The sequence below is a fragment of the Amblyomma americanum genome, chromosome 9 (genome assembly GCF_052857255.1).
Source record: "Amblyomma americanum isolate KBUSLIRL-KWMA chromosome 9, ASM5285725v1, whole genome shotgun sequence".
NCBI lineage: Eukaryota > Metazoa > Arthropoda > Arachnida > Ixodida > Ixodidae > Amblyomma > Amblyomma americanum.
In genome coordinates this window covers 113,529,961-113,542,381 of record NC_135505.1, presented here as the reverse complement: position 1 = coordinate 113,542,381, position 12,421 = coordinate 113,529,961, and the positions used below count along the sequence as shown (strand labels likewise).

Sequence of the window (12,421 nt, the reverse complement as noted above, 5' to 3'; positions counted from 1 at the left end):
GAGACATGGGAGAGGCCTTTTCCCGGCAGTGGGCGTAGTCAGGCTCATGATGGTGATGATGATGACGCGCTATAACTAACTTTCACCGCCATTTTAATGGTCTCCTTCTTCGAGACCAGGAGCATGGTCAAGTTCTGCAGCTGTTTCAGTTAGTGCTGTGGAATCTGCGCCGGGTGCTCCATCATGGTTTCCGTGACGTCATGTGCTACCATCGACGGCTCTGTATGTAGCGTAGGGTCGCATTGTGTGCCCATTATTTTCGCGGTTCATTATTGATGCGAAAGCATTGACTTTCCCACTAGCACAGAAGTCGCCGTCCATGGCATGAAATTCCTCAGTAACGCCAGCATGCTCTCGCATGACGTCAGCAGTGGACGACGTTTGCAGCAAGGGGGCAATCTCCTTCCGCGCCCTGAATCCGCCACTGGTTCTAACATCATCCGCACATTGCTAAGAGCGGCAATGAGTCTCTCCTGCAAAGTCTGTGAATCATTCGTAGCTAGGGCTCTCGACAGAGCGTCCGTATGCGTCCGCGTTCTTGTCGTCGCAGGGTTCGTCGGGCCTGGCATGTTGACGGCTGCTGTGGCGGGACCTGTGTATACGTCGCCGTTCTCGGACTACATCCTGGCTACCCTGAGGACCGTGGGAAGCAAGAACAAAGGTGAGTGTGCTACAGCGTTCCAACCGGGACGGACCTATAGCTCTCTTGATCTTGTTGCTGCATGGCCGTCGAAAGTTCTACGAGCGCCGAAAGTTTGCTGTGTGCGCCGGATCCGCAGAAAGTGTGATGGTGGAGATATCCGGTGGAGATGGCGGAGGGTGGATGGTGGAGATATCCGAATTTCACTTCCCAGCCTTTTCTTGCTTACGCAAGCGTCCTTATCAGTGAAAGTACCCTGTGTGTGACGAGAACGCGGTATACCCTTATGGTGTAGGCGAACTTCATCTTGTCTTCCGGGTTCATTAATTTAAGGAACTACCGTTGTTTTTATGTATTTTATGCTGTTTGAAAGGCGGCTAGTGTGTGACGGCGCCGTGAGCGTGGCCGTCGTTGTGTACTCTATGCAGCCGGCGTGCTGGTGTTCGTGCTCAACTACACGGGCGACCGGCTGACGTTCGGCATCGCCCTGGAGAAAGCCGTTACGGAGGGCATCTGCGCCGACATGGTGCTCGTTGCCGAGGACACTGCGCTCGCCCACACGCACGCGTCCACCGGCCGGCGAGGCCTGTGCGGAGCCATCTTCTTGATGAAGGCGAGAGACCCTGTGCCCTGTATCTGCTAGCCTGTCATTCGATGTGCCGGTGGAGACGATTCTAGAGGCCCGTGTACTGTGCGATGTCAGTGCACGTTAAAGAACTTCAGGTGGTCGAAATGTCCGGAGCCCTCCACTACGACGTCCCCCATAGCCTGAGTCGCTTTGGAACGTTAAACCCCCGTAAACCATAAACCATAAACGCGAAGCGTTGCTTTTAGACCACTTTCTGCCCTCCTTCTCGCCCCCATTTCTTCCTTACTCCATTCTCTCCTTCCTCCTTTCGTTTAAAACGCATTACATCCCTCCACTACGGCACCTCTTTCTTCCTTTCTTCTTTCACTCCTTCCTTTATCCCTTCCCTTAGGGGGCGGTTCAGGTGTCCGCCGAGATGTGAGACGAGTAATGCGCCGCTTCCGTTCCCCAACAACTAGTTTACCGAATTCTTAGGAATTGAGTAGGGCGCCTTTTTTTTCGCTGTTCAAAATTTTCCCGTATAGCAATATCGAAAATTTTCATCGCAATGCTTTATCTAAATGATACTTTATTCAATTCGATATCCAGAAACTTCCATACCCAACAATTCCGGACAAAAGCATTTTTTGAACTGGTAAGAGTTTATGAACGAATTTTTTTTATATATTAATTGTCAAGATTGCACTATTACAATCAATATATCCGCAAATCTCCCGTCAGCAGGCTTGATTTTTTTTTTGCTATTAACATTTTTGCTATCGTCAAAAGCGTTCCCTATTGGTTTTCCATGGCATTCCTAACTGCTCGATGCGAGTGATGGAAAAAATTTAAAACAACAATTTTGCTATACATCACAAGCATGAACCATTTCCTCCAATATTTCCATAAATGTACCTTACCATTTTGCAAAATTCAAAAAAATTTTTGTCCAAGAATGTTGGACATGATATTTGCGCAAACCTAGTGCAGAGTTATCGAGCATACCGAGAAACCGGTCCTCTCTGTACGGCAGCTGTGCAAGTACCCGTACTATATATGGCGGGCTGGGACGCTCCAGGAACCAATAGCTCTATTTTGCAGATTGCCGGCGCCATGGCTGAAGAGCAGAAAACCCTCGATGAGATCAAGGCGTTCATCGAAGACAAGAAGCAGCACATGGGTAAGTGTGCGTATGACTGGTTTTTATATATGAGATGCATGTGGCACCCATTCAGGTCTTGGAGCAAGTGGAACATGCGCAGAGCCGCCTACACTACAAACCCGAATACGCCTATATGGGAGTAATACCCCTGCCACACGGCAGATTTAATGTCATTCCTATCGAATGTCATTCGTTCGACTTAATGTCATTAATTTTTGCACGCTGCTACACGGCCAAAACTAATGTCATTTTGAATTGATGGCAGTTGCGATGGACAAACACTGGTGCAGCGAAAATACTTCAGTGTATATTTCAATGTGTTGGGAAGGTTGAACAAGAAACAGGTTTAATAGCCTTCCTGCGCTTTTCAATGTTTTTTATGCATATTTGCATTTGCGCTAACTTATGAATCATGGCTAGCCATCACGCGTTCAATCCAAGCCAAAGGAAGGCCAGTTCTCTAGCAGTATGCAACTGGCAGACGACACACCTGCTGAGGAAATGGACATGCGACGGCGGCAGCAGACGGTTATTGCTGCTCTTCTGTGCTTACGAACGCAGCGCCGTACCAGGCTAGCTCAGTGCCGAAGCAAGCTAGCGCAGCTAAGCTCGGCCACACGCACCCAAGAGGCTGCTAATAAATGGGAGTACGCTGGAGGACTGGTTACTCTCTGTTTACTCCTTTCTGTTTACGGTGTATACACGAGTTTTGTGCAAACCTTACCGGTCACGACACGGGGGCCAGTATTTCATTGCTTCTGTAACCAGACCTGAAGATAGCTTTTAATCGTACTAGCTGCGAAACGCTAAAATGGTTGCGTAGTTTGACTGCGAGAATTCGTGCAAAAAACTCTAGGCATGTGGCGCTAGATGTCGATCGCCATGGTGCCGTGCCTCGATGTATACAGCTTCCTTTGCTAGGGTTGTGATACCGCCGTCATTTTGGAGCACGGAGTCATTTAGCCGCATGAAAATATTTCTCAAGAACTCAGCATAACAGCGTTTTTGACGTATGAGAGCGTTCAAAGACATCTAAGTCTTGTTTCAGAATAAATTTCGGCACCTTTCTGTTTATTGTAGGTGTCAGCGCAAAACCTGTGATTCAAAATGGCGCATTGCAATCGGAAAATGGGTGTCTCTACCCTACCAAAGGAAACAGTATAGAAGCAGCTTGCGCTCAGGAGTCCTACATACGTTTGTTGTTCAGCGTGTCGCTCTGATTTATGGATCAGTGAGGGGGCAGTTCATTTTATTTTACACGTTGGGCTTATAGAATTTCACATATTCTTCAATTAAAAAACATTTCACCATGCCCAGGTTTCAGGGTACTATTGTACGGCTTATACCGTCCACTCGCACCGTCACTTGTAGTTTCATTTGTACCGTATAGTCGGTGAAAATGGCTGTCTTTCTATTCAAGGAACCATCACAGTGGCGCTGACACCTTGCAGCTTGCCAGGCAAAGACGAGCTGCTCTTCAACTTGCCAGCAGACAAGATGGAGCTCGGAATGGGTATGCCAGCGCTTGTCATGTGTCCAAAAGCATGCGCATACGAAAACATATATTTGCAGGCACTGTGAAGCTTTAACGGCACAAACCCTGTATTCATGTACACTCGCGCTCAGCCCCTAAACGAGGGCGCGACGTTAGCGAAAAACTCGTAATTTGCTCGCCATTTTGAGCAAATTACTTTAGGCAGTGTATAGACTGTCCATAGACTTCTGTCTATAAAGTCTATAGACTTTATAGACAAACCCCAGAGAACAGTCTATAGGCAATACAAATCCTATAGACTATCTGTATACAAACGATTGATTTATTGCCATACACTTCTAGTAGACTTTTGTTTATGGACAATCTAAAGGCTATGAATGGGCAAAAAGAAATATCAATAGGAAGGCAATAGAGTCTATAAGAAGTCTATAGACTGTCTATAGATAATTTTTGTAAGGGCTGACTGCCTCGAATTCAAAACTTCATTCTGCTCTACGTGCACTTGTTGAGTGACCATCGATATCTGTTCCAGCTGCGTGAGAAGGAGTTAAAGAAATGTTTCTTTTTTGTTTTGTAAACTTTAGGCTACGAATCTACAGCCTTGGCGAAAAGCCTTAAGGCTACAGTGTTGGCCTTAGGGCCGTGCATCTGAGCAGATACGGCACGCCGGAAGTTACAAACTTCTAGAGCGGACTGTAAACTTCTTGATCGTCAGCGTTGTAATTACTCGACTGTACACGACTATGTAGGAGACCCTATGTCCTGAAGACTTCTTACCGAGGCTGTTATGGGACTCGATAGCGCATTGGTCTAGGGATGCGGTGCTGTCGAAAAGTGTATGCGAGTTTTAACTGTTCCCTTACTGAGTGAGAAATACAAGCCACTCCTTGCACCGCGCAACATTGGCTGCGTCAGGAGCGTGAACTCTTTACGGTTATTACTAGTAATCTCGCGTGACTGCGTAAACGACAAGCCATTCGCGATGGTCGCTTTGCTCTGACTCTGCCGATCTCGTTCTTACAGGAGTTCACGGAGAAGCTGGGGCCTCAAGAGTTCCCGTGAGTCATTTCTTGTCGTTATCCCACTCCTCAGCACTTTGCCGTGTTTACTGATGACGCGAAGCCTACTCTCGCTCTACCGAAAGTTGTCCGGTACAATAAAAAATGATTTATCGGAAAAGGAGCCGAAGCATTTTCACCTTAAGTGTCCCATCAGAATGACCGAAGAGGGTAACGAAGAAAGAGGGTCGGTACAACCACTGCCGGACAGCAGCAGCAGCGGAGTGCGATTACTTCGTTATAGCCGTAACTTCTTTATAGCCCTTGTTGACTGAGCTTCCAACGGGAATCGTCATTACTTCGTTACATCCATTATATCATTATAAACCGTTTCGTTATAACGAGGTTTGACTGTACACATGTTGGCGTCAATGGCGCGCGCGCTGCATAAGCTGACCGAAGTGATCAGCTACGTCCGACATTGATAAAGGATCCTCGCAGATCGCAGCTAAGCCAGTCTAAAGTTTCTTGAAACCCTTCTCGAAAAGGGATCAGAACAGCAGACGTTCTGGCATGAACGGTACCATGCGTCTTCCAAGGAACGTCGTGACTGACCTATACCAGGTTCGTTGTCACAAACTGACCACTAGCTGCTGGTTTCAAACTCCATCCTTTTTGTGGATGAGGGGCTAAATAAGACGTCGTCTTTATGGTTTGTGCAGCGAAGTCTCTGAAATTCGAAATTGGTTGATTCGAAATTCCTGTCTACATTTGGACTGACGCTTGATTCCGTCAACGTACGTGGATCGATTCAACTCACTATAATTCGAAAGAAATTTGCAGTTCCCCTCTAGTTTTATTACCGACGTTCAACTGCATCTTGTACTTTAGAGTCAAGTTTGGAAGCCGAAATGGTTAAAATGGTACACGGGGAAATATAAACGGCCGAAATAAACCAAAATAAAAATGAAATGACGTTTCTGCCCTAATGTGGGAGCCGAAACGTCATTTCGTCTTTCTTTTGGTCCGCGTCGCTTATTTTTTCATGTTCTATATACCCTTCAGGGGAATGCAACCGCGCTGCCCTATAATTCAGCTCCTTGAGCGGTGTATTCACCCACCGTGGTGGCTCAGTGGTTAGGGCCCTCGGCTACTGATCAGGAGCTACCGGGCTCGAACCCGACCGCGGTGGCTGCGTTTTTATGGAGGAAAAACGCTAAGGCGCCCGTGTGCTGTGCGATGTCAGTGCACGTTAAAGATCCCCAGGTGGTCGAAATTATTCCGGAGCCCTCCACTACGGCACCTCTCTCTTCCTTTCTTCTTTAACTTCCTCCTTTATCCCTTCCCTTACGGCGCGGTTCAGGTGTCCAACGATATATGAGACAGATACTGCGCCATTTCCTTTCCCCCAAAACCAATTATTATAATTATTATTATTATTATTATTATTATTATTATTATTATTATTATTATTATTATTATTATTATTACACTACGGCACCTCTCTCTTCCTTTCTTCTTTCACTCCCTCCTTTATACCTTCCCTTACGGCGCGGTTCAGGTGTCCAACGATATATGAGACAGATATTGCGCATTTCCTTTCCCCAAAAAACCAATTATTATTATTATGAGCGGTGTATTCGCTTCACCCGCAGGTGCTTTCCGCCGCCGAGACCGCCAAGCTTATGATTAACCATCTGCGAAGCGAAAGTTCCAAGAACTCGCTGCACCTGAAGAAAGGTACGTCATCCGTGAGACCTGAAAAAAAAAACGCGTTTTGATCTCGATTGCTCCAATTTGTATGCTTTGGATGCTTTTTTTTCTTGCCTGTAGATGCGACTGTGTCATTCGTATACCCATGTGTTTAAGCAGTAAAGAGTTCACTGGCTTTGGTTTAACTATCAATAATCTCTTTTGTTACCTTTGTATGGCAACCATGCATCTCGTTTCCCTGTTGTTGCTGTCTGGCATTCATTTCTTGTTTGTGTTTTTCCGCACAATCTGCAGGCGAGAACGTGGTCCTGATGCTGAACAACCTGGGAGGCCTTACCACGTTGGAGATGAATATTCTCGCCAAGGAGGTCATCTCATATGTCGGTGGGTGCACGCGCGCATCATGTTCTCGAACGCACCCTCATGCCTTGTGGTTGAAGGTCAAAGACCTTAAATCGGAGGTGAAGGAAGGGGTGAAACAGAGGAGAGGGTAGGAGGTGTTCACGTGACGCCACGGGCGCCATTTTGTTGTCCAGTGCGTGTCAGACTTTCGGCAGTCATGCGTTAGCACCGCACCCTATACGTGCATTTATGTATTTTGTACCATCGGGGGCAAAAGTAACAGAACCCTCTGCAAGTTCCGGCTAGTGCCACTCAGCGTGGGGGTGCCACCTGACAAACCTCTTCTGCTGGTGTGGAGACCGGCGCAGTGGGTATGTAGTGTATATTGTTACCATACTCGTATACTTCCTTCCTATCTATCCCGTTTTTTTTATCTTCCTTCCTGTCCTCTCCCTGTCCTTTTCTTCTCTGTAGCCGCAGCCCAGGTGCTTCAGGTTGGGATGGGAGATGCCGCGGCTAGCAAGATTTTTCCTTCATTTTTTATTTTAATTATAAAGAACGCTAATAATCGATTTGATGTTGGAGGCAGGAGAAGGTGGCCATATATCCATTAGACACGCTCGCGACACTTTGCTGTTCTCCGTGGACAACCAAAATGACGCCCTTTGTGACGTCAGTCAATGCTCAATGCGTAATTCCGTTTTGGGCAACTACACCCTCCCTCTCGGTAAATTTCTTGAATGTGCTGTCGACTAAATGATCAGTGATAGGATAACATATAGGCATGCATACCTTGTGAATGTGTTTTATTTAATTGATATATGTCTAGCGTCCTACATGTAGAGCATCACTTTTTTTGCGCACTAATTCTAAACTTAATTGTGTAAAAGTTTTCGGGCGTTAATTTTCTCGCGATTCGGTTGGTCAAAAATCGGGTGCTATTTTTGTAGATAGAATTCTGGTATAGATCGAATTATCCAATGAAGAGGTCTTTGACTCAGGATTTTTACTTTTCATCTATGCAGCAAAAAATAATTATTCGCATTCTTTTTTTTTATCTGAGCGAAAAATCAGCACATAGTAGCAAGACAGTGTTGAACGGAGTATATATTTAAAAAAGAATTATTATTGTTTACTAGCGTATATTACATTCTTAAAAGACTAGCCCTTCACCTTCCTGCCTTTGTACACCACGAAAACCTCCCTGCAGGATCAGGGAGTGCATTGCAAATGCACTAAAGCATTCTATCAGGAAGTTGTATGCTGGGGTAGCGCTTGATATGATACCAGTAGGACTCCTGAACAGTACACGAAAGTTCTGACTTCCCTCTTCTACAAATATATACGTTCTGAATGTGTGTTCACTTTAAGCCACGCCATAAATGACAGGCGCGCTCAACAAGGTTTACAATCACGAGTAAGTAAATAAACACACCAGTGTAGAATAAGCACTACACATCCGCTTGTTTCCGAGGGGTATACCTTCATCTCTGTGCACTAGTAAACAAGATTCTTCGGAAGCGCATCTTCGGGTAAAAATCGGGTCTAAATAGACGTTTATTAAGTGTTCCCACAGGCTTTAAAAATTCTGGTTAAAGCGGGTTTTACTAGAGAACGAAGGGCCCTATATAATAAATGGTGAACCTCGTTAAAACGAAGTTGAGGAGGGGGGTGGGGTGGGGGGGGGGGGTCCGGCGATTACTTCGTTATAGCCGTAGCTTCGTTATCGGGCGTCTTGACTGAGCTTCCAAGGGGAGTCGGCATTCGTTCGCTCTATCCGTTATACCGTTATAAACCGTTTCGTTATAATGAGGTTCTACTTTATAATGAAGACACCTGTGTCCTGTATTATGTCCAAGTTATCTTCGGATATGGATTGTTATCCTGATATTCTTCAGTAAGTACGAACGCAAATTTGTTTACGCGAAAATCTGTCGTTCTAAAACCAGAACGCATTTCTTCGTTTAAATCACTCCCGCATTTGTCTTTCCCTCCGTGCTGTGCCGCAGAGAGCCTTGGCGTTCACGTTGTGCGTGCTTACTCGGGCCTATACGTGACGTCACTGGAGAGCGCCGGATTCTCCATCTGTGTGCTCAAGGTCGACAGCCACGTGCTCGGCTACCTCGGTGAGTTTATTTATCTCCCCAAATGGAGAGCGCTGCTGCCTTCCGTTTGGGTTATAATAGAGTTTGAGTTTAATAGAGAGTTATAGCATAGTGTGGTCCGATATCAGCTACAGTGATCCGCCGCCGCGGATCACCACTGCGCACCCGCTGATTGGTTCCGACGCGCCAGACGCGCACGCAGCTGACGGGAACGTGGCGCCATCTGGTGCTCTCAGAGCGTTCTGCGCACGCGCAATGGCGCCACGTGGAAGCGGATGACTGTAACGGATCGCGGATCACCCTATTCTATAACTCTATCGCCTAACGAGCGATTCTATAAGCTTGCTCATCTCTGCACATTTCCTGTTCAGGAAAAATGAGCATCTGTATGTTCTGCTGTATCTCATGCCCGTTATTTGTGTATCGCACAGTAATGAGCGATTGTTCTGTATGATATGGAACCTTATTTGCCCGTTTCATTTTTTTTAACGCTATAGAGTTAAGGGTCCCGTTCAGCTGCAACCCCGGCGTTGTTGGCGGTGTGTCGAGAGGAGCAGGTCACGTGACCATGTGTCGTCATCACAAACTGGCTACCGTGGTTAAATTATTGACTGGTCGGAGAAAGCAACATCGGTCTTAAAAGCCCCACCGGTGACTGTGTTTGAAACAGCCACCTGTCGGGGAAGCGTAATATCGCTTACTAACCGTAGCACCACTGTGCAAGGAAGGGTATGAAGGACTGCCCGCGACATATGGATACAAAGAAGAGAATGACCAATTGCGTATATATGGACATGTACACATAACCTAAGCGATAGAGAAAAAGTACTTGCGTGCGAGGGATCTCTGATGTTATCGTGTGATGACCCCCATAATGCGCAGGTCCACACGGGACGGAGAGGCAAAGAGACACCGTATGGCTCAGTTTAAACAAACAGGTATATTCAATAATTACACATGATTAAGATTATACATCAGAGGCTGGGGCGTCCGAGCTTACGTGCCGACTTCATGGGGGCGATGGAGTGGCTCCGGAGTTGGGCTCGAGCGGTTGCTGGCAGAAGCTGCACGCCGTCGGGCTTCGGCGCTGAAGGCCCTCTTGGCGAACGATGTCGTCCTGAGCGTGTATGCAGTAGAATTTCAGTAGTCGTCCGTTTCTTCGAGGATGGTTCACAAACCCTTCCTCTAGTGTCGTTCGGCTTGGAAGATGAACAGGAGGCGAGCTTGTAGATGATGACAGCAGAGCATAATTTTACAACATACATATACAGAGAGTTAAACTGGAAAAAGCAGAACTGAATTTACAAAAGAACAAACTTTGCACTACTTTACTCATCGACCGGGCAGGTTAGTGCCTAAGTAGCATCACATTACATGCTAAGCATGGAGCCCCAGCTCAGACTGAACTGCATCCGTTTACATGCGCTTTTAAGCACTTGATTAACAAAGGACTAAGGGCGGTCATTTCCAGTGGCCCGCCCAAAGCATCAATTCTCCAATCCAAAATAACATGCGAGATGGGGACCACCCCTTGGGTTGGGCTTAGCCTCGACCCCAGAGTCTGTTAACAATACAAACTAAATAAACAACAAAAAACGCCACCACTCTCTCTCAAGTGAGAGTATACACAGGCTCTCTCTTCGGAGCTAATTCACTAGCGCCTGTCTTTCCACATTCTTGGCGAGTACTGCCTGTCTGTCTGACACGTGTCCGTCACGGCCCTTCTGGGAAGCTGTGAGTGCCTTCCCGGCGATAGCCCACGACAAAGGGGGGGGGGGGAGGGAAAGAATGTTGTCTTCGCGGTAGCGCATAGCGTCGGCTGTGGTACGGCGCGCTCTGGCCCGCTGACAGCTCCCTTGTCCTGGAATGTGCCCGGAAATTGGGGAGGATAAAGCCTGTTTCCCCGGGGCGGCGGCGGGTCCGGTTGTTCTGGTCGTCACTCAAAGAGCATGGCTGGGTAATTGATGATGCCGCTGTCACGGGTCTCCGTCTACGCCGCGCCGTCGAACGTGGATCCTCGTAGCACACACGGAATGTCACACTCGCTCACCCTCCAGAAGAATGTTCTCCGAACATTTGAGTCCACGCAGCTCCCCTTGTCTTTCTGAATCGCCTCGCACAGTGCGTCCGACAAAACACTTTTCGCTGCACTCAACACCACTGCACAACACCATATGCCTCCGCTGTCAATACTGGCGTCTCCAGGGGCAGCACTGATCTTCTTTTACAGATAAACATGAAACTCAGCACCCAAGCCTCTCCTTTCTAGTCCAAACTGGACGAAATAAATTTACCACAGTTACAAAGGAGCTCCCACTTCTAGCACGATCACGGCACAGACAAAAATATAGATAACGAAAAGAAGTAGGGCAGGTTCTGCATGCGCTCCGCATGTTCTCCTGTGAAGGGGTTACTTAATGACAGAAAGGTTTAACTACCAACTCCGATAACTTAACACATACGCACATAGCAATGTTATGAGCTGCGGCATTACACAATTCTAACCAGTTCACAACTCCGCTCTGTTTACGCCATTAGTCCGACTTAGCTTTCCGATTTCGCAGCGGATATCGGCCTTCATGAGTCATACTAAGTAAGTCTGTGCCCCTTTGTCTGCTTTGGGACTCGCGAGGGCTCGTGGCAGGAGCCTCTCCTGGCGTTATCTGCGCGGCAACCTCGCGCGCTTCTTCTTCTAGCAATGCATGAAGTAAATCCGGTGGCATTCTGGCCGTCACCTCTGGCGCCTGCCGAACAAATGCAGGAGAGGGCGTTTCTTGCGAACTATCTGCGCGCTCCGCTTCACTTCTGTCCCCATCAAAATCCGCGCTTTCCCTTTCCTCATTTCGTGAATACTGAACCGGTGCCGACTTGAGGCGATTTGCGTGTATCCTTATCAAGCGCCGGTTCACGTCTCGGACTCTGAAGTTTACCGGAGAAAGCTTCTCGACAACCTCGCACGGTCCTCTCCACTTCGTCTGGAACTTACGAGCTAGCCCAATCTGCCTTTGGCAGTTTTCAATGTACACGCTGTCCCCCACATCAAACGGCGCGTCTCTAGCACTGCGATCGTGCACCTCCTTCCTGCGCTTCGCCGCTTTCTTTAAGGACTCCTTTGCGATGTCCCTCGCCACTTGCAAGCGCGATTCTAGCTCAACCTTATAGTCGTCCAGTGAAGCGTATGGGACACGACGGGGCCCTCTGGCACTTCACTAGGCTGGTCCGGGTCTCGGCCGTAGAGAAGAAAGAATGGCGATTCGCCCGTGCTCTCGTGTGCTGCGGAATTGTAGGCAAACATTGCATACGGGAGCCACAAGTCCCAGTCCCGCTGGTCGCGCGAAACAAAATGCGACAGGAACCCGGCCACGGTTTGGTTCAGTCGCTCCACCGCGCCGTTGCAA

General features: G+C 47.7%; 1 protein-coding gene across 3 annotated transcripts in view; it reads left to right on the top strand.

Annotated features, from left to right (window-relative positions):
• The window catches only part of LOC144104128 (triokinase/FMN cyclase-like), a 203,296-nt gene that overhangs the window by 180,226 nt on the left and 10,649 nt on the right, over window positions 1-12,421 (top strand). For all 3 annotated transcript variants that reach the window (XM_077636955.1, XM_077636956.1, XM_077636957.1), the window contains 8 exons: window positions 551-661; window positions 1,069-1,253; window positions 2,310-2,388; window positions 3,791-3,883; window positions 4,889-4,923; window positions 6,519-6,603; window positions 6,871-6,960; window positions 8,928-9,044. In XM_077636955.1, coding sequence (XP_077493081.1) covers window positions 551-661; window positions 1,069-1,253; window positions 2,310-2,388; window positions 3,791-3,883; window positions 4,889-4,923; window positions 6,519-6,603; window positions 6,871-6,960; window positions 8,928-9,044 — 795 coding nt within the window. The remainder of the gene's footprint in view (window positions 1-550; window positions 662-1,068; window positions 1,254-2,309; window positions 2,389-3,790; window positions 3,884-4,888; window positions 4,924-6,518; window positions 6,604-6,870; window positions 6,961-8,927; window positions 9,045-12,421) is intronic.